This window comes from Athene noctua, chromosome 17 (genome assembly GCF_965140245.1).
Source record: "Athene noctua chromosome 17, bAthNoc1.hap1.1, whole genome shotgun sequence".
In the NCBI taxonomy this organism is placed as follows: Eukaryota; Metazoa; Chordata; class Aves; order Strigiformes; family Strigidae; genus Athene; species Athene noctua.
Window position 1 is genome coordinate 12183338 of NC_134053.1, and position 27928 is coordinate 12211265.

A 27928-nucleotide genomic window follows, 5' to 3' on the forward strand; every position below is an offset into this window, starting at 1 on the left:
GTACATGATGAAAAATACAATTTGCTGGGATAAAGCCAATGTAATGTGGCTTCAAGGAGCACACAGAGAAGGAAAAAACCCCTTAATATATTTATGATAGAAGTGCTAGCAGAGGGAGCCTGTATATAGTGATAAAATTGCCACTGGCAAAAGAAACACAGAGAAATGGTTCTTTTAATAATTCTTTACCATTTTACTGTTCTTCCTGCTGAGACTGCTAAATGCTTTATTGGCCTGAATGACATTAACATCATCCCTTCCTTGAAATGTGAGAACTATTATTATAATGTTCACCTTTATTTCTATGGTTGGGGAAAAGAAAACTACACAAGTACCAAAACTGATTATTATTTGTGCATTGGGAGCTTAGTCCCAAATAGCACACGGGAGTGTGAAAAATCTGAGATAATTGTCATTTATATGTTGTTTTAGGTAGGGTTGGATTTCAGCTATTTGTGCAAACCCCGAGTATCTCAGTGGGAAAGGACTCACTTGAATACATGGGTTTAATGTTCCAAATATATACCCCATTTACATTTTATTTAGTAGTCTTTGTTGTAAATATGTGACTATAATCGAAAATGTGATTTCACAAAGGAGAGATGTTTTTTTTTTTTATTGCTGCCTCCTTCCATATTTTCAGTAGTAGAATCAGAAGCAGAACAACCTAAGCTTTCAGAGTAAAGCAGGGTACAAGGCTACCTTTTGACTGCAACGCTGGGGTAATTTCCCAAGTTTCTCCTTACCATGTTTGCAGGATTCAGTTGCATTCAGAAGAAGAAATGTTTTACTCTTTATCTCCAGAGACATTTGTTAAGCTTTGGGAGCCTCAGTTAAACTGAGGCTAAGGTGTAACAACCATTAAGAACTGACCTGGATCCAGAGCACTGTGTGAGAATGCCATAGGGCATAATGGGCTTCAATTATAGGCGCGCTCCCGCCCCCCTTCCTCTTCCTGTATGGGGAAACAGGAGCGCGTCCTTCTTCCCAGTCATCCAGCTGTTCCCCTGTCACTTACTCACGGTTTCTACCATCGCGGTGAGGATGAGATTGGAGAGCAGGAGCAGCTCTGGAGTTCAGTTAATGAGGCAGTTTCCCACTAGGTGGTAGTGAAGAGAATAGAGACGCACGTACTGGTCAGTGCACGGTTTCTTTATTTTTATCGAGGGGAATCCCACAAGGATCTTACAAGCAGAATAGCCTAGCTATACTGTCAAAACTGGATCTCTCAATTTAAAAAAAAATTTTTTTGGCCTTCCCTTTCTGCTCATTTCCATGCTCTTTGTTCCTACCAAAACCAAGCAGGGTTGACAACTGTACCTGTCATGTCCTTTCCTGAAAGGTGAAGTGTCTACATGAAGCTACTCTGGTTCCGTTTCCACCTCCATTATAGCAGAATCAAGACATGGTTAGCTAAATGTCATCTAATGACATTTAAGCAACTTGGATGTGAGGACTCTTTGTAGCCAGTACTTTCATCTGATTTTTCTCCACCACACTTACCTCTGGGAGCTACCCTTCCAAACATAAAAAAAAAAAAACAACCAAAAAAAAACCACCTTGCTTTTGTTTGCTGCTAGTTTTGAAATACTTTGACAGGTCTAAGTAATGCATCAGTCTACATCAAAGGTTCCAGACAGAACAAGTATTTTGGAAGGACTTTGTAATGTCAGAGTAAACTGTCACTGAAATACAGAGTAAAGCTCTCTTGTAGGTCCAAACAAAGACTGCAGAAAAGATATGCTGAGAAAATTATCTGGGGAATGCAAGCAGTGCTCCAATTTGCAGTAAGAGCAGATGCTGGGTCTGCAAGGAGGAATAAATTTCTCCTGTGAATTCATCCCACCGCTATCCTGTAATGATAGAGCAAGCCTGTGAAATCATTTAGTAGTCTAGTCACAAAGCCTGAGATGCTGAAAAAAATTATACTTTAATTGCTCATCAACTATAAATCATTTGTGCCAAATTAATGCACTGGAAATTTTGCAAGACTGAGAAATTGGAAGCCATTTCAATAAGGACACAAAGCAGGAATATTGTCTCATAGATACCAATATCAGTTTTACCTCCTATGCTCAGGGAAAAAAAAAAAAGGCTCTTTAGTGCCAAGAGAAGGCTGAAGCACTGATTTATCTTTCCCTGCATTGATTCAAAAGGATGGAGAGGTTCTTTTTTCCTCTTGCATTTACTCTATCATAATCACTGAAAAGGAGAGCATGAACAGGCATCCCAGAGACAATGGTGTTACACCACAGCAGAGTGAGGATTCAAAATTATTTGTCTGTTTTCTCATTGTTACTGTAGATTTTTCTGCTGTACTGAGGAAGAATAAAGACAGGGAACTTCTCCACTGTGCAAGTCCTACCCAGAGCCTGAGCGTTTTTTTAACATGGGATGTGGGAATACCAGAATTTCCACCAGAACTGACTAGGCTGTGTACCCCACACCTCAAGATTTTGAGCATAATTCACGCCTCTCTCCTTGCATATATCCTCCAAAGCTTTCTATACCTCCTGAGACAGGCACAAGTAGTGTGCATGGGGTGTAAATTGGAGGGCAAAGAGCTCTATGGTCAAACAGGGGAGAAAGTTTTTCAAGGCAGTCCAGCCTGAGCTGAATGAGAGGAAATTACTCACCATCTCACCCTTCCAGTACACCCAGCTGTCATGACTCACCCCAGCAGGGATCCCAGTAAGCTAGTCACTCACCATACTTTGAGTGTTTCCACCTCACAGCTGATAAATTTGATTCTCAAGCAGATTTTAGTAAGTGGGTAGAGTGCTGATTATGTCAGGATCTCTAAGGTCATTCCTGTCCACAAGGCCAAAGGGCTGTGAAAAGCACAAAGGATTTGGATGCTGAGTTGTGACAACCACCCAAATCACTTGTTTTCAATGCATAAAGATATGGGCATACAGGAGGGAGAGGCCTTCAAAGTCCAGGACCATCTTACTGAAAGCACTGTTTAACTGAAGCACAAGAATCCCAGGCAGTGCCCCAAAACTTCAGGTGGCTCAAACATGTCACAGTTTCCTCTATTGATGGAGAAATGGAGCTAGCAGAGATGAATTGAGCCACCCAAGATTACACCGACAACTAGGAACGGAACTGAGAAGAAATGAGCCGTTCCTTACTTTTGATCCTGAGTCATGACTGCATATCAACCTAAGGTTTTTTTCTATTTAAGAGAATAAGATGGACAAAATGAAAATAATTTATTCAATCCACTAATAGAAATAAACTAGAGGGGGCTCCCAATGCCATTTTAGAGGCATCTGTCACCTCTGTAGATGCAATGAAAATGTCCCATTAATTTTTGAAGATTTTAGCAAAAAAGGCATAGAATTTCTCTATGCCTTTTTTTTTTTTTTTTAAACAAATACCTATTTTTACCAGACCCGGGCATTGTTCTTCTATTTATATTTAATGCAGTTACATCACCTCCAACTGTAAGTTAAAACTGGCTCTTCTCCCTCCCACACAAAAAGGAAGAACGAATGAGGCTGCACAGCTGGACTGGAACAATTGCTCGGAACTCTGCAGAGCCCCACTTGCACAAATCGCTGCAAGTGAAATAACAGGAGATAAGGATTACTCGAGTGAGCAAACCTAAGATAAGTCACTAGTTCTGCATTTGGCAGAAACATAATCAAGGATTGAAGATTTGGCAGCGGCACCAGAGAAACCAGGGTTGAGGGAGACGAGACCGGTATCAACGGCTGCCAAGGTCTTCTGCCTGGGACTTGCAGTTTTAACACAGGGCTCATGGTAACATGAAGCTTATGATTCTTAGTTGGTCAAAGTATCTTGAATGTTATTTTCCTTCCTTAATTTTGAGCACTTGATTTTATTTGTTTTACTTTGTTTAAAAGATAACAAATTCAAAGAGCAAGCTCCAGAAACACACGGAATTTAAAGACCATTTGTTAATTATCTTACTTGAACTTTGCATTTACACCTAACTCTCCTTCGGGAGAAAAACCCACCACACCAGCAATTTAGAGTCGTTCTTGGGGAGTCACGTCCTGCTGCGACCGAGCAGGGGGTCACAGCGGCGGCAAGAGCAGCCTGTGTCCCGGTTTAGCAGCCCCCCCCAACCCGGCCACCGAGGACTGAGCCGAGCGAGTCCCGCTCGCCCTCCTCGGCCCCCACCCGCCCGAGGGAGCCTGTGCTCGCAGCGCTCGGCCCCCCCTCGGCTCCTCCAGGGGGTCCTGCGGCGGCAGCAGCCCCTCCACACGGGCACGTTACTTTGAACAAACGCGCCTCCGCTGACCCCCGGCCCCGCGGGCGGCAGCGGGCCAAGCCGCGGCCGTGCCCGCCCGGCGCGGTGTGTTGCGGGGCGCTGCCCCTCCGGCTGCGGGAAACGCGGCGTCGGGAGTCCCGCTCCCCCGCCGGAAGCTCGGCGAAGCCCCCAGCCTCAAACCCCACCCGCAGCTCGGCTTTTCTGGCGGAGGAAGCTCGGGCTCTCCCGCCCGCTCCCTCCTCCGGACGCCAGGCACGGCACCCCCCCCCCCCGCGCCATCCGCACACCGCGGGGAGCGGCGGGGCTCCTGCAGCCCGCCCGCCCGAGCCTGAGCAGCGGCGCGAGGCGCGGCCGGGCCCGACAACCAGCACCCCGCTGCTGCCGCCGCCTCCCTCCCCTACGGCGCCTGCGCGCGGCCGGCGGCGGCGGCACGTGAGGGTGTTGTGGGCACGTGACCCCGCGCGCCGCCCGGCCCCGCCCCCGCCGTGCGCGAGCGCGGGGACGCGGCGCGGCCTGGCCTGGCCGCCCCGGTGCCCGCCGCCTCCCCGCCCCCGCCCCGCCCCTCGCCGCCGCCGCCGCCGCCGCCTCGCCGGCCATGAGGCCCAGCCGGCGCCCCAGCGCGGCCCTGCGTCGCGGCTGCTGAGCCTCCGCCCTCCCCGCCACCACCATCGCCCTCTCCGCCATCCCCGCCCGGGCGGGGACCCCCCCTTCGCTCCCCTCCCTCCTCACAGCCGCCGCCATGTTGGGCCGGGAGCCGCAGCGGGGCCGCCACTGAGCCCCGGAGCCTGCGAGGCGGAGGAGGAGGCGGAGGAGGAGGCGGAGGAGGAGCCCGGGGCCTGGCCGCCCCGCACAGCCCAGCCGGCCGGCCGCCCAGCCGCAGCCATGGCGGAGCAGACCTACTCCTGGTGAGCCGCGGGGTTGAGGCCGGGCGCCGGCGCTGCGGGCCGCGGGGGTGGTGGGGAGCGGCCCCGGTAAGGGCCGGGCCGGGCCGACCGCAGGGGGTGTTCCGACCCGGCCTCCTTCCGGGCGGCCCGGGGACGAGCGGCTCCCCGCCGCGGGGATGGGGTCCCGAGCGGGGCCGGGGGGGCGCGGCTGCGGGGGGTGTGCGGGGAGCCGGCGCCGCGCCGTCCGCCGCGGGACTGCCGGTGGCGGGCTGCGGCGGAGGGGGGGCTGGGGCATAAAGGGAGCTGCCCGTGGAGGGGCTGGGGCCTGAGGTTTAAGCGCGGCTGAGTAGGAGGGATTAGGGGGAAGGGAGGAGGGACGTCGTGCGAGCGAGGGGATAGGGGATGGGGTGGCTGGGCTGTGAGGATTCCCCCCCGCTGACAGCCGGGGAGTGGGAGAGGATCGCTGTGAGCATTAGTGTGGCTGTCATCCTCTGTCCCGGAGGTCTCCGTAGGTGAGCTGGATCTCTGCATGTCTAGAGCTGGTGCACAGCCATCCTCCGCGCCTGGAGCAGGGACAGTACCTGCTCTCGCGTCTGTGAGGCTGCAGGTTATCTCTCTGCCCAAAGGGAGATTTATGTCAATGTAGGCTGGTAAGTCAGTGGCATGTGTGTGTGTTTTCACCTAGTGACAATAGGCTTGTTCTGTGTACAGGAAATAGAATGGGGAGGAAGAGACCAGTTCCTGTGGGAAGACATGAAGTATAGCAAATGAGAGGGCATTTTTTTCTGTGTCCTGACACTGTCTCGGGCCTAGCTGGCAGTGGATGAAAGACGGGGTTTGGTTTCATCATGTAGTTTTGTTTTTTTGCATTATCACAGATTGCAACTGGAATATCTCAAATAATTTACCTGTGCATCAGCTCTATTGCGCTGACCACTGCAGTAATTTAATTGTGATACTCTTACTGCATTTTAAATCCATTCCAGTGATACCATCCAGAGTTGGTTTTCTTGGAAAAAAGTTACCATAGCTTTATTAAAAAAGGAGCTATATCTCAGCTTTTGACCTTGGTGTGTGCTGAGTGTGGAGAAGGGATTGAATATGCAAGGAATATTCCTATTCTGAATGGTTCTGTAAATCCTTCCCTTTACTTTTTCAAAACTTGGAACCCAGTGTGGATTTCTGTTCTGCCACATGTTGAGCCTTTGGCAGCCCCTTCTCCCATATTCTGTCACTTCTCTGTCAAGAACCATTATACATATTGGTCTTTTGCTTTTTAGATGCTCTTATTTTTTTTCACGAGCTCAGTTCAGGTAGTGGTCTGCTCTGCTTTAAAACAACAGCAAAAAGACAACTTCTTTGACTTAAAGGATTAACTACGTTTTGTTACAGTAAATGAGTTCTGTACAGATTTAGGCGGTTTAATGTAGTTTAATTAGATGTGTCTAGTCAACTGTTGTCTTAGTGTGTTTTAATTGCAGAATGAAATTACAAGTTATAAACTATTCCGGGATTTCTTTAAAAAACTAAATCAAACAAAACGTCAGTTCCACCTTATTTTGATCTTTAACTCCCTTGCTTTTTTGAATGAGTGTCTTTGCCATAGTAGTGTTCTAAAGGGAAGGTTTTTAACAGTGGTTGGGAGGAGGATTAACTCTTCTTTTGGTTGCGTGTTTTAGGGGAATGAAGTTGGGATTTAAGTCGTTCTTCACTGTGTGCTAGGTAGATCACGAGAATGGTAGTTCTTTCTTACAGTGTGGAGGTTATAACAGAACAAGGATATGAGCCAGCCTTACATCTCAAAGCACTGTACTTTTGTGTCTGTATTCACCAATTCCTCGTTTTTGAGGTTTCTGTCACTTTGCATTTTGACCCATGATCAGCATTGTCTGGGAGCTATGGAAAGAGCAAAAATCCAGTTGCAGACTGAGGAGTCCTGTTCTAGAACTTGTGCACTCTACTCTGTAGATGCGTGTTTAATTACTTACACTTCCAGCAACAATCTTGTGTTTGTTTATTTTTAATTATGGTAATGCAGCTCAGCATAAAATTGGCTAGTGCCTTAGTGCTTTTAGGAAAAATGAGCATATTTTCAACTGAGGAAACAATACTTCTGTACAGAAGAGTTGCACGGAATTGCGTCCAGCAGTTAGTGCAGTTGGACGGTTTTGAAGTTGGCAGATTTGGCAGATCTCATCCTGTCCATTTGCCGGACCTGGTCCTTTTTCTGTGTTGCAAAGGCTGCTTTCTCAGAACGAGTGCTTTCTGTGTTTTTCGGTGGAGTGTGTAACTGCTGTACAGATACTTTATTTCACATCTAAAAATACATAATTTGACAATAAGAAAAATCCTTTCACATACCTATCTTTGAGTAGTTTTAAGTTGGTTCCTGGCTGCAGTAGTACTTCCCACTTGTCCAGGACTGTAAGGCTTGATTACACCTCTTTTTGTGCATAACTATCAACATGCATCATAGAATCACTGTAGCTTCATAAGATATGATAAAGGTTTATTTTGGGTTTGATTTTTTTAAAAAAGTCTTAGATGTGTTAGAAATACTTTGAAAAAATGTACTTGCATGCTGTGATTACTGGACATTAACATTGTCAAGCACTTAATAGGGCTTTTTTCAGTGATTGACCTCTCTGTTAATCATGTTGTTTTGAAGAGATGAGAACTAATTCTTATTTTGCTATATTTATTGTTTTGTAAAATACTATATTTTTCTTTAAATTACCAAATGAAATTGATTGCAAATATTTTCTTTTATTAAGATATTATAAGCAGTAGGTACTTACGCTTTTTCCTCATCCCTTTCATAATTTTAAATACATAACTTGTCATTTGTCACTACTCTTGTGAGTTACTTCTTGCAACAACCTCTTCTCCTTTTTTCTTCGGTAATGTCCACACCTATAACCATCTGTACTTTTATTTAACTTTTTTTTTTTAATGTCTTCAGTAGTCTTGCTGACCCAGTATTTCACATATAGGTGTGTTATCCCTGAAAGGAAGATCTACTGAGAATTTTGCTGGTGAAACTGCATACTGTCATCCTGGAAAAAACTAATTTTAATGTGAAATGTGGGATAAGTGCCAGATGGAAATGGCTCTTTCAAAGGATATGTACTTTTTTTTTTCAAAAAAGGGTATTTGAATAAAATGCTTGTTAGTAGTGAGTAGAAAAACTTTGTCAAGTACCTCCAATAGTAGAAGGAAGCTACGAGAGCTATGTATGATACTGCTGTTACTCAAATCTGCAAGCCACAGAGAAATGCAACTGCTGCATCGCAGGGTTGCACATGATTTTCCAGATTAAATGAGAGCTGAAATTTATCTCCTGCAAGTGGAAATGATTGGGAGAGGACAGAGGTTGTAGAATATCTTTGCTTCCCGTCTCTATTCCAGTGAGGAAATGGGACTGAGTAGTGACAAAAGTTACTGGTACAATAGAGGAGGGAAAAAATATGGGAAGAGACGTTTGCCCATCACCAGTGTACTCATGGTTAGTAAATGCCAAGGATTTTATCTGCAGGCATCAAGCTATTGGATGTATTACAACAGATGAGTATGGAAGCAGTAGGACCTAGATCATTACTTTGTGAATTACTTGGTCTTTCCTTAATTTCTAGCACCATGTGGTAGGATTTTTGCACTGGTTCCTATTTAGGAGCCACAGCAGCATGCATCTCTTGTTTTGTCTTCAGTTAGTAGGTGTTCAGTGTTTTTCAAGGCCTGATGTAACACCCCCTCCCTTTTTACTGTTGCCCAGTCTGGCAATAGTGATTGCTTTGTTCTTTTTTTTTGCCCTTTGAATGCACAAAAGATTTTCACAGCTTCCTTCATATGTGAAGGAGATTTCTACACCAAAACCAAATACATTTTAAATTTGTCCTTTCCCAGGGCGTTGTATAAGAGTAATATGGATTTGCAATGTGTGCGTGTCCTGTCAGGGTGATGATTAGGAGGCAGACTGGGAGGGTAAGCTAAGAACAAAAAAAGAAGCAACTGTATTGAGTCACTAATCTTAAAAACAACTGAACTCCCTCTTAAATGTTTTAATCAGTGGAATGATTCTTGTATTAGCCATCAAATGTTTGATGAGTGAAATGGTGATATATTTAGAAACTTCTTTATGTAATGCAAAGGGCGTGGAAATTAAGTCTAACGATGTGTCAGAATAATCAATAAAGCTACTGAATTTTGGAATAAGTGTAAATGTACAATGCCATCTTTGCTTCTGGGAGAATTCAAATTGATTGGTGTTAAAAGTCTTTCTAGAGTCAGAGGTCTAAGAATTCGCTTTCATTGCATTTAAGCATTTAACATGCTACTGCTGTGAATTAAAATACAGCGTCTTCCAGAAGACTGAGATAGTGCTTTTAAGTCTTACTTGGCTGGGTTAGATGTGTATGTGGGAGGGCAGGGAGTAAGAGGAGCTACAGCTTGTTGACAGAACTTGTCAAGTACTAGTAAAATAATTTTTTGCATTCAAGATTTTTTACTTGCTTTGCTCAGTTTAGGTTGAGGGACCTTAACTGGCTAATTCAGGTGTGTTGAGGATGGGAGGCAGTTTACAACAAACAAACCAAATAATTCACCTGAATTTTTAAAGTATTGCACTTTTTAGGTGACAAGTTGCAAAGCATCTATGTGAAATTCTGTTGCGCATACTGTTTAAAATCTGTCATGAAAGCTTGGCATACAAACCTGGAGTTTGGCCTTTAATCTTACACTTGTCAGGAACTGAAATTACTGACCACACTCCATTTTAACGATTGTTAGAAGCCTCCTGAGGACAAGAAAGTCATTGTATGAATGTGTGTGAGTGTCTGGCATCAGAAAAGTGACTTAAACCTCACTAAATCTGAGAATATCAGGTTTAGAGTTAATATGTTTGTCTTTCAGTACCAGTCTCACTTCACTTGTTATTCTCCCTCTAGCTTTTGCTATCTCAGACTGTGTGTCATGTAGGCAGGGACTCTGTCTACAACACTGGACTGAAAGACAAATAAGGCAAAGAGCATGGGATTAGTTGAAGTTTACAGTTACTTGAATGTACATATATATAATGTCTCTGATTAGCAAAGGGAAAAAAATGTTCCTGCTTCAATGCAAAGGCTTTATTTACTAATATATTAATTCTTTAAGAAAAATTTATAGTGAAGAACATAAATCAATGTTTTCTTGGTGCTGGTGTGCAGCACCTATTTCAATTAAGATTTCTGTCAGTTCTGCCTTTACCTTTACAGGATATTGTGGCAGCAGAAGTTAATGGTTCCTTGCTTTTACCCAGTGATTAGAGAGCTTGGCCAGGATATGGGAGATCAGTTCCATCCCGCAGGGTTTCTGACCTTGCATCTCTCACCTTCCAGGGGAGTGCTCTCATCGCCAAACTATGTGTTATTCAGAGGTTGAGCTTTCTGTGTCCATTTAGATCTCTTTCACTTAATATAGAATACTGTAAATATTTGCTGGACCAGGAAACAGGCATGCCCTTCTGCCTTAATGATCAAAATACTAATTTGGGATTGGCGGGGACCTGGGTTCCACTTCCTGCCTTGATAAAAATGTCGTTTGGAAGACTGCAGGGGCTATGGTCTGTGGGGGTAGTTCAGGCTGCTTTTCTGGAGATGAAAGGTTGAATTCCCACAAACAGAAGAAGATCTGAATACGATGTCCTGTGTCATAGGTAAATGAGCTGTTCGGTGTGTGGATCTGCCATTATCACTGCCTTTTTTGTATGGTTTGTGTCAAGTTCGATGAACCTCTCTTTCTTCTGTTGAAGGGTGTGATCCAGTAAAAGAATTGCCTGTTTTGTGCACTTTGGGGTTTTGGTATGAGTTAAGCAACCTGATGCTGTTGGAATTTGAGGAATTGTGTGTGGACCACCAGACAGGTCAAATTGAGGATATTAACGTCTGAGATTAGTTGTGTTTTGGTGAATACCACAGTTTTAAATACTAGACTCAGTTGCTGAAATCTCTTGTCAATAATCACTTGTCACTGAAACACATTGCCAAATATGTGTACTTTTGAAACCTTCCTACAAGAAGAACTTTGAAATACATGTCGTGCTTTTTAAAATGCAGTGATTTTGATTTCCTAAAATTTGGAAGAAGGGCAAAATGCATTCTGGTCTTTTTTAGTATTTCAGCTATTTTATTTCATTATCTTGGTAATGTGATGTATCAACATCTCTGGCATAAGTGCCACCATCTTTATTGCCCTTTGACATTTTATGATGACTCTAAACATTATAATATACTCTGAAAGCAAATAATTCACGCAAGGCATTTAATCAAACAGTCTGATTTTGTTCTGGTGACATCTGAGTAAAGCAAAGATCCAGAAAGAACCAAGGCTGAAATTGGTAGAAAAAAATCGTTGTGCGCATTTTCTTTTTGGTGCTACATTGCTTTAGCATAACTGATTAAGATAAAAATTTGAAACGATTCAGCCAATTATGTGGGTTGAGTGAAGCGGAGTGAAACACAAGCTAGTGTGCTAGCTGAACTGGATCCAGGCAATCAAACTGACTTTGAAAGGTGGTGATTTAATAAGATTAATGAGGCATATGTGTCATTGCAACACTTACTGATCCCCTTTCTCCCTCTGTAATTCTTCCAAGGATGCTGATGTTGATCTTTTCTCCTACATCTTTTACAAGTGGGGCCTCTGCTTGAAATACTCTGATCTGCCAAACCAGGGCTCTTCTCTCATGTGCCATCCCTACTCCCTACAGAAACTCCACTCCCATGACACATTAATCGTGTCTGTCCGCCAGAACCACCGTGATGACGTTGTCCTGGAACTGATAAATTCTGTAGCTGTTGTGCTGTCATCTTCATTATTAGATTCTGTTGAGTATTTCTTTTTATGGCCAAGTCTAAGCCTGAGGTCCCAAATTCCCTTGGATAGCCTCTGTATCTGTATGTCACATCAAGTGGCATGGTATAGACAGGGGTGTCAGAAAGTGAGAATGTTCTGCTGACTTTTTGGAAGGATGCTCTGTAACTGATAACTAATCAATTAAACCAGAATATTTTTAATATCCTACGACAACAAGGATTCAATATAATAAATATACTAAATGAGACTACCCTTATACTTTACTTGTTTGGGGACAGAGTTTAAGAATTGAGAGACTTTTTTTTTAGGATGTCGGAACAGAGGCTCATTAAAATCATCACAGTCGTGTCCTGACTGAAGTAGAGGAGAACACACTAAGAAAATTTTTCTCTATGGCACAGTCTTGTGCTTAAGATGCCTCTCTTACTACGGAAGTTGCCCATGTAGACGTTAGAGAGATATAACCATATCTTACAGTTTATATATGGTAGCATTTCCCCTAACTAGTGGAATCTGAAAGAATTATGGTGTTTGACTTTCATTTCTTCTCTCCTTCTTCCTTCAGTATTTTCTGTGTCTGTCAGCTTTGGATGTTCTTCCTTTACTTCCTGTAGCTAAGTTCATAGGCTTTTGACCCAAGAAAGTATTTTCCCATGCAGCACGGGCATGTAGCTGAAGTCTGTGAAATGATTCTCTTCCATATTTACACCTTAGCCTCGTTTCTGCAGGGGTCTCTATGACTGAGGTAGTGTAGGGGAAGCAGGAGGAGATCCAGGGTCTTCCACCCTCTGTTCACACACATGGTCTTAAAATTTAGGCCTGACTTGGTAACCTTACTTGCAGGAATAAGAGTCAATCTAGATTGTTCTTCAGTCATCTGCTAAAAGAAAAAAAATATGCTGTGCAGTGTGAACTACTGGCTTGTAAAGTCAAGCACCCTCCAGTCCTCTGGTGTTACCAATTAGTCCTACCTGGTCAGTGTTTTTCTGCTTGCCACTTTCTGTCTCGAAAGCCCATATTTACCTCTTCATCCATATGGACCCTGCTGGTTTTGGACAGTGTATCTTTGAAAAGTCCTTTTGTTCATCTGATGACTTCTAATATATTTACAGTGATACATAATTTTAAATAACTTTTGTCAGAAGTTTACAGAGATCAATAAAAATGTTAAGAACTGATGGTGTTCCACTGAATCACAGAAGTTTGGGAACTTCCTGTTTCCACCTTTTTCTCTAGCAGCTTCATGCTAGAATAGCAGAAGCACTGTACAGATGGATTTGTGGTGCAGCCTAATTTCAGGTGGTACAAAAAAAATCAAGTGATCTCAGCATGTAAATTTGATGCACCTGATCCTACAGCAGTGATGTACAGGTAGTTTTGCAGGGGGTTTCTCCACACAGGTTAAACTAACAGCAAGTGTATATTCTCAGGATTTATTTAAATTTCAGTAGTTACTTGGATTAATACGTTCAGTTTATTCCACGTGAGATAGCATGGCTTGGGCAAGAACAAGCATTGCAAAATGTTTGAGCTCCGTGGTAGTGCAATTAGCAGGACAGAGGTGAACACAGCCGCTGAGTTATGGCGCTCTCTGCTGCAGTGTTAGTTCTGGTGTCTGTGGCACTTAGCAATCTGCCATCCCTTCTGTTGGATAGCTAGCTGTAATTTAAAACTGGATTTAAATTTATTTGGAAACTTTTGTAGTGGGTAGAAATTCAACAATGAATTCTGAATAATCATTGTAATTATAATGTTGGTACAGATATGTTGGACCTATGAGACCAAAGCTCAGTGGTATGTTGTTACACAAAGGATTGTTTTTACTAATATAAATTTACCACTCTCAAGGCTACAGTTGTGATTTATCTCACCATCATCTGTGTCAGACCCATTTGGCAAGATAAAATAGGTGTAGCATGACTTTGACTTATTTAGTCAATGGGAAGTCCATTTTCCAGGCGACTGTTAGCTAAAGGTGAGGTTGGTGAAATAGCAGGAGGCAAACAGAAGAAACAGAGCTGGATTGTATGGATTTCTGTAGCCTGTATTGCAGACTGATGAGGTGAGTTATATCTGTCTTGCTTTCTAGGTTTGATGGCACAAGGTCATTCTAGTCCTTTTTAGAAGTTCAGATTGATGGTCTGTTTGCTGGAGGAAAGATTATCTGCTTTGTGAACTCCTTTCTTGAGGTGGCTGATCCTATACCTTCACTTGAATAGCTGCTCTGAGAAGTTACCACAAAGGGCTAAAAGCTCTCATGGGGAATATTATGATCTCTGCAGGGTTTTGAAGATGAAGAGTAGAATCTAATTAAGCTTTATGTTGAAAATAGTTTAAAGAGCTGCTTTTTTTCTCTCAGAAAAGGAAACTTTAAAGTTAAATAGTGAAGAGCTGGAGTTTTGGTTTTTTTTTAATTTTCTGCTAACTTGACGGCTTCTAAAGCAGATGCAGCTGTAAGCCGTTACAGATGGTACAGAACTGAAAGAACCTCTTTATCATACTTAAGTGCCTTACAAGAACCCCAATGTTACTTTTCCAGCTAGTTATCTTTCTCTTTATTTTTTAAATGTTTTTGCAGATGGAACATAAAAAAGAGCTACCTTAAAGCTAAATCAAAAGATGAAAAAAGTCTGCCATAAACCAGAAATACTTCTCTGCAGGGTGCTTTACTGTAAGAAGTTTCATAAGATTCCCAAAGCACCCTCTCTAAAGAACATTCCTACTTCTTGTTGTCACAAAGGTTTTTAGATATTTGTGCTAGAATTTGTTAAAAACAGTCTCCGTCTGTTCTTCTGTGTCTGTTTTTTGCGTCTGAAACTGAAACTGCTACCTTAAGCCTGACACTCAAGTGTATGAATGTACCGTGCTTCTCTTGTACACAGGTTATAAGGCAGAGATCAGGCCGTGTTCAGTCCATCACAGCGTAACAGTGACATAACTTTGCTCATGTATGCAGTGTGTTTATCTGTAAAGTGGCCACATTTGTTAGTGTCAAGACCTTTTTTCGAGTTTGCCTCTCTTAATTGGAGGTGTGCCTGTTTTGATGGGCGCTATTTTGTATTTTCATGCCAACCGAATCCCCTCTCTTCACTTTGTGCAGTTGTGAATAGTCACAATTGCCTCAGAATCTCACCAGCTATCATCTGACAACATTAATTTGTCTTGAAACAGACCTGGCATGATGAAAGCTGCTTAAATCTGGCTAGATACACTGGCTACTCTATAGCTTTGACTCATAGAGGAACGTACTTTCAACATTGTCACTGAAGATTCAGTTTGGTTCTGATGGTGTTAACTCATTCTTTTATGTAATTTTTGTGAAAATAGTATTTATTTCCACTCAGGCATGTTGTGATGAAGTATATATCGTTATCCTGTACTGTGTGGGTAAGTCAGCTCATCGATAGCACTCTGAGCTGCTCTTTCTGGTCATATTGACAAGGTCATGTCGATCAATTTGACTTTGGTTTTGGCTTGTTGATTGTAAGGCCTGATTGTTAAAAGCTTTGATTAAACTATTAGTTGTTAGTTTTATTTTTTGGTCTGACTTCAGAATACATTGCTAAAAAGAGTTTGGATTTCCAAGCACATAATCAATAAAATACTGGCCTAACTGTCAGAGGTATGAGGTGTGGGTTTGTTCTGTTTTTTTAAGTCAACAGTAGAGTCAATATAGATGAGATAACATCCTCTTTTCTGACTTAATGATAAAAACAAAGCCTTTTTTTCTGATTAGAGAGCCTATTACATTTGGTATCTTTAAAAAGTGTTAGAATCAAGGTATTTTGCATATTTGTAACTTAATTATGGGAATTGCTGTGGAAGTTAAACTTCAAAATAAGAAAAAAAAATTTTTATACTGGGATGGAAAGATGCATTTTGTCTAGGAAGCAATGCAGCATTCAGATCAATATCCTCCATACCTGAGAGGACTTCATATTGTCTGTACATTTTAGGTGATTGTTCTTCCATCAGTTTGGCCCGCTGCATTTTTGAATCTATGTAAACTACAAAGTGATGATACCTAGTTGTTGGAAAAGATAGAGACCCTGGGCTCTCTGCTAGGGTATCTTCCTGGGACCTATTCTAGGATTTAATTGAATGGATTCTTCCCAGTAGTGCCTGCATAGGTACATGTTCATTTTTTTTGTAGCACTCATTGCTAAAATGCCCACATCTCACAGATAAACAAGTTGTATGGTTCTAGTACAAGTATTGCACTTTCTCAGTCTCTGAACCACTGTGAAGCTTCAATTGTTACATTTCCGTTATGAGGAGGCAGTGACTTACCAAAGAGGTGGGATTTGCAGCACGTTCTGCTATCCAAGTTCTGCTCTGCATGATCAGCCCTATCACTTACAGAAGGAAACCTTATGAATGTCAATAAACACCTCTTTTGTTAGGCCTTGACTCCAGTAAGTATTATACTCCAGATGGTTAGAACAAGGTTAGTGGGAGAATACCTGTACTGCTGAATCTAGACGTGTTGACAGTTACAAAGTCCAGAACTGGGCACAGACTTTATAGTGGTCTGGGGCAGTTTGCTCTCCTGGAGTGAAGCCTTGGTTAGAACCTTGGGATGCCCATGCAAGGTGAGGAGCAGGGCTAGAGTGAGAGCCTGGTAATAAAGGATGGAGCTGGCCACAAGGCAGAGAAGTTAAGCAGCAATATGCACATAATGTTTTTAGGTAATACTTTGAGAGTGAGTTAGGCCACTCAAGATGGACTGTCCAGTATAATGTATGTGTCTTGAGTGAAACTATACATAGAAGAGGATCAGCTTGGTTCTGGATGAGATCAAATATAGCATTGAGTAGTGATATTCCTTTGTGTGCTTGTTAGGAAACCTGCTGTACTTTTCCTGTGTTGTTTCAAGTGGGGATACTTACTTTGGTCTGAACTTTTTTGGTTTAGTCTGTTACCTGCCTCTCTGCATCCCATAAGAAGTCAGAGTACAGATTTGTTAAGATTTATTGTCTTAAATATTTAAATATTCTTTTCACTCAGTGTGTTGTTTCCTGTCCAAGCAAAGCTGCCAAAATGAACACATATTTGTCTTGCAATACTTTACAGTATGATTTTCAAGGTGAAGATTTTTATTAGGTCCTCAAAGGCAATACAGCTTGTCCCGTCTCTAGTGCTGGATTATTCATGCTTTTCAGCTGAGGGCTGCCTGGTTAGCTCTTGGTGTAGCAAACTGAGCACTTTGACTCACACAATTAAGACACTTTGGCAGGCGTCTGACCACCGTGGCTGTGCAAAATCTGCACTTGCCTGAATGGGCTGAAGGACAGTCTCAGCACAGCAGTGTTACTGTGGGGCTCTGCCCTTAACGCTGAGATTTCTCTTGCAGAATATTGCAGGTTAACAGATGTACAGGAATTTCCCCGCGTATCGTGAGAGTCCTCTCTTTCAGCCACATAACTAATCTGTTTTCTTTTGTCATTGCCCTTTTTTAACTGCTTGCTGGCACCGTGACAACCATAATATTCTGCATATGCTTGAATGTTGATAAATAGGGCTGGGATGTTGTGCCTTGGCTCAGTTGCAATTAGGTGTAGCTTAGCCCTGAATCAGGCTTCAACGGATGTCTGATACTTGGGTAATATGGCTGTAGGAGGAGCAAGAGGCAGAAGGTGAAGTTGAGCTATTAGTCATATAGAGTATTTATCTTGAACAGCCTTATTCAGAAAAATGCCATTTCTGGACTTGGATGACTGACAGTGTCTGGGATGAGGCTGAAGACAGGCTGTGTTTTCTTATGTTAAAGATTCAATTGTCTGGAATCTTGTTCATATAACTTATTTCTTCAGTTCTGGAAAACACTAATATAGTTTCCTTTCATTGCTGTAAAGTGCGAAAATTTGTTATCCCTTGTTACTAATAATAGCCTTGAATTTACTGTTTATAGTTCAACTATTGGAAGTTTTTTGTAATGGATTTTTTCCATGCTATTAGGAACCTTGCTGTTGAATATCCTGTATCTCAGTACCGCATAGGAAATGGATAGCTTTGGATGAGCAGATTACAGAACTCCATGGCAATTATTAATAGGATCTATATGACTAATTTAGAAAGGCTGCAGTGCCAGTCTTTCAAAATTGAGACCTGTTTGTTGAAGTGAGATAACGGAATCTCCTAACCCCTCTGCACACTGAATAATGTTCCCAGTCATCTGAAGAGATCCAATTTATCCTCCGTTTCTCTGGCTTATTAATTCTTTTGCTGGCCGTTTGTGCAAGAGAGAGGAACAAAGGAAATAATTTAAAAATAGTTGTAGGAGTGATGTAAATTCATGATTCTTAGAAAGTATGATGTCTTATCAGGGGAGTGATGTCCCGTATTTTTTCCATGCAAGCTATTCAACACTAAAATCAAGTAAGTATTCAGATTTTCTTAAGGTTGTGGACACCTGAAGATAGTGACTCTGCAAAATGCCCAACTAATAGAAATTTGTATTACTTTTATTTTGGAAACAAAGGTTGCTTTGAGTAGTAGATGTTTTGTAACTAAAAGTGTCTTGGGTATATAATATGTTGAGGTATTTTTTTAGAAATCCATGCGAAGTGGATGTTTCCTTGATGATGGGGGGGCTTCTTGGTTAAATTTTTTGCATGTTTGCAGCCAAACTTTTTTTTTTTAATATCTTGTGTTATTAAACTTAAAGATATGCCACCCCCCATTTCTGATAGAAGGCAAGTGGGGAACATAAGGCCAAATGGTAATCAAAGTCCTGCACAACTCTAATACCATTTGCAATTTTCATCACAAAAGTAATTTTTTCAAATCTTTTTATTATGGTATAAGTGTACCAGCGAGGTACCAGAACTTGCTTTTGATTTTGCAATTGGGGAAGTGACGAACCTGTGTTGGGTTCCTCTCTTCCCAGGAGGAAAGCTCACATGAATGTGAAGGTGTGCTGGGTAAGGTTCAAGGAACGTGTTGTATTTCTGCTGCCATGTGGTTCGTAATTCCCCTTGAGGTGTTGTTCTGTTTAAATCAGCTACAAAACTTCCTTGCTGCCTAGCCAAGCTATGCTTTCCCCGCTGGAAAGTTAGAAAATCTCTTTCTGAAGTAGAAAATGTGAAGAGAGCGGCTGAGAAACCCTTTATGTAACTGCATTGGTTGAGTTTAAGATCTGTGTTGTTGTTTTCATGATGTTAAGAGAGAATTGGAAGTCTGTGATCTCAGCAGAGTTTAATGGCAAGGTAATCGGTTACCTGCTTTGCTTATTAGCAAGCCATTGTGTTCTGTACTGAGTGTAATTTTCACACTAAGACATATTCCATCTTTATAGTCAAAATGGGAGTTATGAGCCAGTGTGTGCTCCTGAATCTAGGTCTTCTCTTCAATTTGGGCTGTAGCTATTAGGCCAGCATTTTGTCTAAATAGCAGCTTTGCATTGTGTATGCTGGACTTGAAAGTATTTCTGTTATATGACTTCTTGGACTCGTTACTGTAAAGTGCTTGTCTCTTAGAACATACAAGCTGTGGTGCAGATAATTAGTATTAACAAAAAAAAAACCCACCAATATTAATTGTTAAAGGACTCTCCTTAAAAAGAAATTCCATGAAACTAGTCATTAAATTTGTCTGTATGGATAGTTAGCTCTGGGCAATTCTGTGATGCTTTTTCTGGCTTATTTGTTTATTCTGACACTTCACTTCACTTGTTTGGTTTATTTATTAATTATAAAGAGAAATATTTCTGCTGTTCTAGATATTTTAAGGTGCCAGAAACTTGAACTGTCTTTTGTAGTGTCACTCTATTGCAAACTGTTCTGCAGAAAGAATGATTGACTCTGGAAGCACTAAACTCTTAAGTTTATTTTAAATTAAATAGCCCATATACACAAACTTTAGGAAGAGCTTCTGTACTTGGGGGCATTCACTTGGACTGTTTTTTTTTTTGTTTCCTTTAGGAATTAATAATTGTTTAACTGCTTGAAAGAAAATAATTTCTACTGAATGGCTTATGCTGCGGCATCAGAAGTATGTAATCAAATGCTACAGACACTACTGTTTTGCTACAACTTGCCTGTGACAGTAGCCTGAACATTGTTAGGTAACTATCACAGATGTGCTAGGACATTTCCAGCCTCATTTGCTTACATTTCTCATAGCTCACCATGAGGAACATCATAGCATTCATATAGTGGTGTTGTTTTATAAAGGAATTTTTCACTTGTGCGATAGTCTGGGCTTGGACATGTTTGTCTTTTGCTAATAATGTCTCAGGTGGTGTATCTCTAGCCGGTGTCTTCCATTTGAACTTTTAGGGAAATCATCATTCTGTGCTTTGATTATTTCCCTACTACCATGGCAAATAATTCATGCCGCTGATTAAGACACTTAGAATTGCACAGAAAGATGGGCAGGGAAAGAATACTTGCCTACTGATGCTCACAGTTTATTTGTCTTATAAGTTTATAGAACAGTTGTTGCATAGCTCACAGTTTACAAATGAAAAGATAGAACTTTCTAGTTCACGTTATCTATCTACTGAAGATAGAAGGGAAGAGCCAAGTATTTTGAAGAGCCTCATTTTGTCTGGTGCATATGGAGGAATGTGGTTAGGAGAAACATTGTGCCCCAAACTAGATTTGTGTTTCACTAGAGAGAAACACATTCAGAGAGACCCCTCTGTTTAGTACTGAGAACCTGAAACTGGGAAGGCTATGAGTGGTGTCTCCCAGGGCTCGGTTTTGGGGCCACTCCTGTTTAACATCTTTATTGATGATCTAGACGAGGGGATGGAGTGCCCCCTCAGTCAGTTTGCAGAGCACACCCAGTTGGGTGGGAGTGTTGATCTGCTCGAGGGTGGGGAGGCTCTGCAGAGAGACCTGGACAGGCTGGAGCCATGGGCTGAGCCCAACTGCATGAGCTTCAATAGGGCCAAATGCCGGGGGCTGCACTTGGGCCACAACAACCCCCAGCAGCGCTACAGGCTTGGGGAGGAGTGGCTGGAGAGCTGCCAGTCAGAGAGGGACCTGGGGGTGTTGATTGACAGCCCGATGAACAGGAGCCGGCAGTGTGCCCGGGTGGCCAAGAAGGCCAATGGCATCCTGGCTTGTGTCAGCACTAGCGTGGCCAGCAGGGACAGGGAAGGGATCTGACCCCTGTACTCGGCACTGGTGAGGCCGCCCCTCGATTCCTGTGTTCAGTTTTGGGCCCCTCACTCCAAAAAGGCCATTGAATGACTCGAGCGTGTCCAGAGAAGGGCAACGGAGCTGGTGCAGGGTCTGGAGCACAGGTCTGCTGGGGAGCGGCTGAGGGAACTGGGGGGATTTAGTCTGGAGAAGAGGAGGCTGAGGGGAGACCTCATCACCCTCTACAGCTCCCTGAAAGGAGGGTGCAGAGAGGGAGGGGGGATGAGTCTCTTGAACCAAGTAACAAGTGATAGGACAAGAGGTAATGGCCTCAAGCTGCGCCAGGGAAGAAGGTTTAGACTGGATATTAGGAAGCATTTCTTTCCAGAAGGGGTTATTAGGTGTTGGAATGGGCTGCCCAGGGCAGTGGTGGAGTCCCCATCCCTGGAGGGGTTGAAGAGTTGTGTTGACCCAGCGCTGAGGGATCTGGTGGAGTTGGAAACTGTCAGGGTGAGGTTCATGGTTGGACTAGATGATCTTTAAGGTCTTTTACAACCGAGATGATTCTGTGAGTTCCAGAAGTAACTGATGACTGGTAGTTTCATGCTTAGCAGAGTTTCTTAACGCAGATCTCAGAAACTAAAGGGAGTCATCTTTGTAATTGTGAAATGAATCGGAATCCATTGCAGAGTCTGGGAAATAGGTAATAAATCCAGAAGACTCTTTCAATATTGGTTGGAGTTCAAAGAAATTAAGAGACCTAATTAAGGTATGTGTTAAACACCTGGGAAATATATAAAAACTGAAAAAAAGTGATGGTAGTGTCTTTGTTGCCCCATATAATAGTGGAGACTCCAAAACTAATGGTAATTCTGTGTTGTGAGTGCATATCACAAGCCGGATATGCTACTTCTGCTTCTTTTCTTTTCCTCCTGTTATAAGTAATATGAATTCTTGTCTGAATTATGGTGGATAATTTGTATACTCTTTTTCGTATCTTCAGCAAAAGTTACTAGTAATTCTTGTTTAAGACAAAAAGATAAAAATCATCAACATTGCCAATGACATTAGAGTGAAAGATGTCTCCATTGTGGCAGTTCATACTGTGCCATGTTTGTAACTGGGTAGTGCTGCCGTTGCACACCCACTGCAGGAGAAAATGAGATGCCTAGTGTTAAAAGAGGAAGAGCTTTTTTAGTCTTTCTTAATAGAAGATACTGTTTTCCTTTGTCAAGGACCTATGTGATTAGATATTTATCCTCCTTTATACCCAGGAGAGTGGACATTGTGGTTTATACTTTCTGCTTTGTGAAACAAGATTTCATATAGATGATTACGTCTCTGGAATTTATGTCATTCTCCCCCTAAAAGGAATTAATAAGCAAATTGGCTTTCTAAAACATGAAAGAAGCCTAGGGCAAACTCTTTGTCATCACATTCCTGGTCAAATCCAGCATTTGCCTTCCACAGAGTTTCTAATATTTAGTAATGTCTGTGGTTTCCCATGGGATTGCTTAGGTGAACATAATAAGTGAGAGCTGTTGAAAGAGAAAAGAATGAAGACTAGCTTCATTATGAGCTAAATTGGGTGAAATCTGTTTTGGATTGTATGTAATGTTTTGTATGTAGTTTTCCAAAATCATACTAGTGTTGATCCATATGTTTCTTACTTTCATGTTAAGTTATTAATCAGAGAAATAAAATACCAACTATTAAAATATACATAGATTAATTGAATTCTGACTCATGTGCTTCAGAAATGATGGGCTGATTATTCACATAATCTTAATTTTAAACTCCAAATTTAGGACTGCATAAATACCTGAACTGAACAGAGAGGCCAGAGGATAATTGCATATCCTCAGTAGAAGCATGCTTGTCTCTACTGACTGCATAGAGAGCGTGGTCTTGTAAATGAAGTGCTTCAGATGCCCTAGGTAGGAGGACTCAGATAAACTCTGCATCCATTTGCTACGTGCCATTTGACGGAACATCTCAAACAAATTTTGAAGAGCATGACAGTTGAAAAAAAGGGAAGTGTCATTCATCCACTGAGGTGTCAGTAAGTACTAGTTGCTGTCTGCAAACCCCTCTGATTTGCACAAATGCAATCTCCTAAACATCTCCTGCAGTATCACAAATAAATGTGAGCCCTTGCCATAAGATATGTGTCCTGAGCATGGCTCTGTATGTGTTTAGTTAATTTTTAGAACTAGTTTGGAGTTGAGAATGTGCTTTCCAAGAGTTGTACTGTTATAGTAATTTCTGGAGAGATTATAGGAAAACACTTGGACAAACCAGTGTATAGTCCTGAATGAAGAAAAGTTCTTGTCTTCACCCTCAGCTCGTTTCCAGCGTGGTAGGCAGAGAAGCCTAAAGGAGAAGTTTTGGGGTGTGTGTGTGCTTCTTTCCAGATACAGTGGTGTTGGACTTCAGCTGTGGTTTGTTGCCTGCACTTGGGGAAGCTCTTCTAGCCACACTATAGTCCATGCCTGGAACAGCATTGTTCTAGCTAGCCTTCATTTGCTGGGCTTGACAAAAAGCTGGTCTGGCAGATCTGGGATCACTGATGTAAGTCTCAAGCAGATATTTGGATCTCCACTTTTGAAATCTGGGGAAGAATAATATTTGAGAAATTCCAAAGCTCCTTTCTCTTGTTCATCCAGAGGCTTTTGATATATTCACACACTAGTAGCTATGCAAAAGTGACAGTTAAATGGCTGTATAGTAGGTATAAGTACTTGTATGTAGACTGAAATAACACTGCAGTCTGATGTGTTTTGTTGTGGGTGTTTTTTCTAGTTTGGGATAAATTTGAGCAGAGCTGATTTTTTTTTTTTTTGGGTAATAATTTAACACACAGAAAATGAGTTTGTTCCAGCTAGGTGTTAGTTATAAACTTCAAATACTAAAATTACTATTTGAATGTTCAGAAGTAGCAGCATATTTCTTCTGCATTCAGTGTCTTTGTTTCTGTAAACTTTGGGAACTGATGTCTGTGAATTAAATGTATGTAGTTTACTTTTCTGTCTCTGATTGTAGTATTTGATTTGCAACTTTAGGCATGGCTGATGAAAGTTAATCACACATTGATTAAGATAATTTTCTCTTTTTTGTGTTTCAAAAACACAAGATGCAGTTGCTCATGAATAAAATCTTAAAAAGTCCCCCAAACATCAATCAGTCATGAAACAGTATTTTAAAAACAGTTTAAAATTTATGGTAGCTACATCCTCACTGTGCTTTACTACTTAGTTTTCATATAAAATATTAAGGATGATTAAGCGATATTTTAAAATTATCTGGTTTACTTTGTTCATCACTCTGTACATCCAAATCTGAATAATGCTGTGAAAGTGAAATAGCATTTTAATATTATTATGGACTCAAAATAGCATGTAGTTTTCAGTTACAGGGATAAAACCAAAGTGACAAACTGAATGTGCATTATGTCTACATTTAGCAGGTGGCTTATGTATAATACTTAAACTAATCATCAACAAAAAATGTTAATATGTTTGAGTCAGCTTTGTCATCTTGCTACTGTGTTTTTCTGAGTTTAACTTTTGTTGGAGTTGAGTTTATCTTCTAGTTTTGACGTGAGTGCTGTTGCCTGTAGGGTACTCTGGGATTAAAAGAGTGTTCCAAGGGTGAACTTGGTTATTTTTAGGAAGGTTAAACATCTGGATGTTCACTGCAAAACCTTTTCCAGGAAAGCATTTTGTTCCTGAGCAAGAAGTATCAGCAGAAATATAAATGCAGCACAACAGCATTTAATCTCTGGCTTCCCAGGGGACTCTGATATTTTCAGACTGGTTTGTTGCTTAAAGTAACTCTGAGGATTACAGAAAGATATTAGGAGGATTTACCTCAGTAGTATTTTTGTAGGTGGCTTTGAGACATGGGAATCCAGAACAAGGATGAAACCAAGCAGAGCTGCTGCATTAGAAAGGAAAGAATGGTTAGAGGGGACATAAGAAATAAATTTGTAATGTTTCTAAGACTGTGTGTTTGCATTCTGGCTGGAAAAAAGTCGATTTTTCATTGAGATAGGTTCATTAATAGAAAATTGTTCTCTGTTGGTGTTAAACAGTTTTCTGGATTCAGAAAATACAAAAATGTTACAAGTACAATATAGGATCTGGGGAAGAAAACTTTGATGGTACAAAATGGTTTTAAGGCATTCCCATATACCTTGTATGTGTATGGTTAAAAAAACCTCAAGAAGATTGTGAAAGTTAAATGAATTAAATATGTTTAACTGAAATAACTTAGTAGAGAGCTAGACTTCTGTTTTATATGAGCTGTCTTACACCCTTGATTATACAGAATACTGCTTTAAAAATGTATCCTGGCTGCCTAGCTTGAAACTTGAATGTGTAGAACAAAAGTCTTACGCAAATATGCTAATGTATTTTCAAATTCCAAATTTCAGCAATATTGATTGCTAAAAAATTGCATTTGCATCTGAGGGGTATTTTTACCCCTTACCAGTTTCCAGGTGCTGCTTAGAGAACTGTGACATTCCCTTTTAATTTTCTTAATAGATTTTTAGTATCTTTAGCTCTATGCTTTTTTTTCCCCCCCCTCAAGCAGGAAAAGAAATTTCAAATTTTAGTTAGTTACTATACCAATTTTCTAATATTGTTGATATGACAGGAAATATATTTGTGGTAAGAGGCAGTTTTTTTAACTAACTGATATGTAGGTGTTTTATATACCCCTTGAGGATTTCAAAACCTGTTGTGTTTATGTATTGAAAAGCTTATGTCTCTCCAGTTGTATATTAGCTGGTCTAATAATAGATTGTTCTTCCCTACAAATACTGTTTGATTTTACTTGGATGCATTATATGCAATAGCATGAGACTCTTGCCGAGTTGAAAAGACTAAGTTTGAAATGCTTAAATCTGGTTACTCACTTTAGTTAGTATTTTGTTATTTACTACATATATTACAGGAAAATGTGAATCAAAATACATCCTGAAGGATCAGCATTTAGGCTTCCAGAATGTAAAATTTCCTGGAAAGCTGAGTCTTCTACTATAGCATCAGTAGCATGTCTTCAAAACCACATAGTGTTTGTTTTGTAGTAGCTCCTAGATCCCAGGCATATATTAAGTCATTCTGAGCCTGCTGGTACATGGACATCCCTATCAAGCCCAGTGATTCTGCATTTTTCCTAAAAATATTGAGCTATTAATTCTCTAATCCTTAGGGAAATTATTTTAAGTTAATGTAAAAATTAGAGACTGTTGTTTCATTGGGTTTCAGAATTAATCCAAAAGTGTCAGTTTGCATTTTTCAAAGCAATTCTTTTAAAGATGGGAAAAATAGAACTTGTATTTATGAGTTTTCCTTTCTATCCATGTGGTTGGAAGTATCATGATTTTTAGTAAAATCTGATGTGGCTGCTCCTGGCAGTGTTGGGTTGGACTTCTGTCTGGGTTAGAGTTGTGTTGCTGAAGATTTAATCTGACTCTGCTGTAATATTTAATGAATACCTAAGTAAAAACGTTTTTAGAAGTGCTCTGATGTGTTCCAGTTTTTCTAGTGTATAACACCCATTAAATGAGTACAACTCGAATTAATGAAATCAATTCAATGTTAAAGAAGGAGATGTGAACAGAAGTTACCATCTTGGGTCCTTTTGCTACGGATTAGGATGACCATTGCAAATTAATGGATGACCTGTGAATAGGAGAGAATTTACTTTCCTATGTAGTGTTATCTTGGTGCCTTTTCATAGAAGTTTGCTTTTTAAAGGGCAAACATTTTGTCTGGTAAAAAGAATGGTTTTGGTTTTGTTTGGGATTTCTAGTAGCTTTTGAACTTAGTTATCCCTGGGCTTGCAGAAGTATTACAGACTAACCCTCTGTGCTGTCTGGCACTGGATTTGGTGTGTATGTTTCAATTCTGTGTTTGTAGAAGAAGGACATGATGAAATGATAGTATATCTAATAAAACTAGTTAAATTTTTAGGTGGGTGTAAGTTGATACTGATTAAATATAAATTTCATTTGGTCCTGTACATGAAGCCTCATATACTTCAATTTGTCCAAAAAGTTTACGTGATGCAATATTGAAGACATGACAGCTGCTGTTATGAAAGTTTGCTGTTAATAAGCATGGCAATGTTCAGAGGCTCAGCATGTGGGATGCCTCTAATAATCTGTCTGAACATTATCGTTTCATTAAGCCTCTACTGTTTAGAATAAGTGAGTATAAAAGAGCAGTAGGACACGTTCTCCTTCTTTTTCTTGTTTCTCAGGACTGAAAAGGCATACTGGGTAATACAGTTGGAATGGGTCCATTTTTGGTTTTTGTGTTGCTCAAGTTTTGGTTTCCCCCCTCAAAAGCACAAAGTATGAAAGTGGAAGAACTGCCATCTCGTGTGTTGTCACTAATGTTCATGTGATTATGGAGATGTTAATCTGAAAATGAACTTGGATTTGAAGGGAAAAAAAATTGTTCAACTGGACCACTTTACCGTTTGGTGTTGGGAAAGAATGTAGATTCCCCGATTGCTAGTAATGCAGTTTTAGGTAATTTTAATCTCAATAGTTCCCTTATTTGGGGTTTCTTTTTGCCTGTATGATGGCTTCTCCCCTTACTGTGTATTTTTCTAGGCTAAATAAACTCAGTTCTTATCTCTCCTACTCATCTTAGAAACTCTTTTCTGCACTCCTTCCAGTGACAGGCTAATAATTCTACTCACACTAAAGCTAAATTCGCACTTAAATACCAGTTCCTGGCTTCCCCCTTTAATAGTCCTCTCTCCTTCCTGTGCTGTATTCATTATATGCCTTTACAAAATAGGATTAAAAAGAAGAGAAATGGAGAGAGTACCTCAGGAAAAAT

General features: G+C 41.0%; 1 protein-coding gene across 1 annotated transcript in view; it reads left to right on the plus strand.

The window, feature by feature from the left end:
- The first annotated feature begins 4805 nt into the window (after positions 1-4805).
- Positions 4806-27928, plus strand: part of SPPL3 (signal peptide peptidase like 3) — a 60819-nt gene continuing 37696 nt past the window's right edge. Inside the window, exon 1 of the mRNA XM_074920962.1 lies at positions 4806-5148. Coding sequence (XP_074777063.1) covers positions 5126-5148 — 23 coding nt within the window. The 5' untranslated portion in view covers positions 4806-5125. The remainder of the gene's footprint in view (positions 5149-27928) is intronic.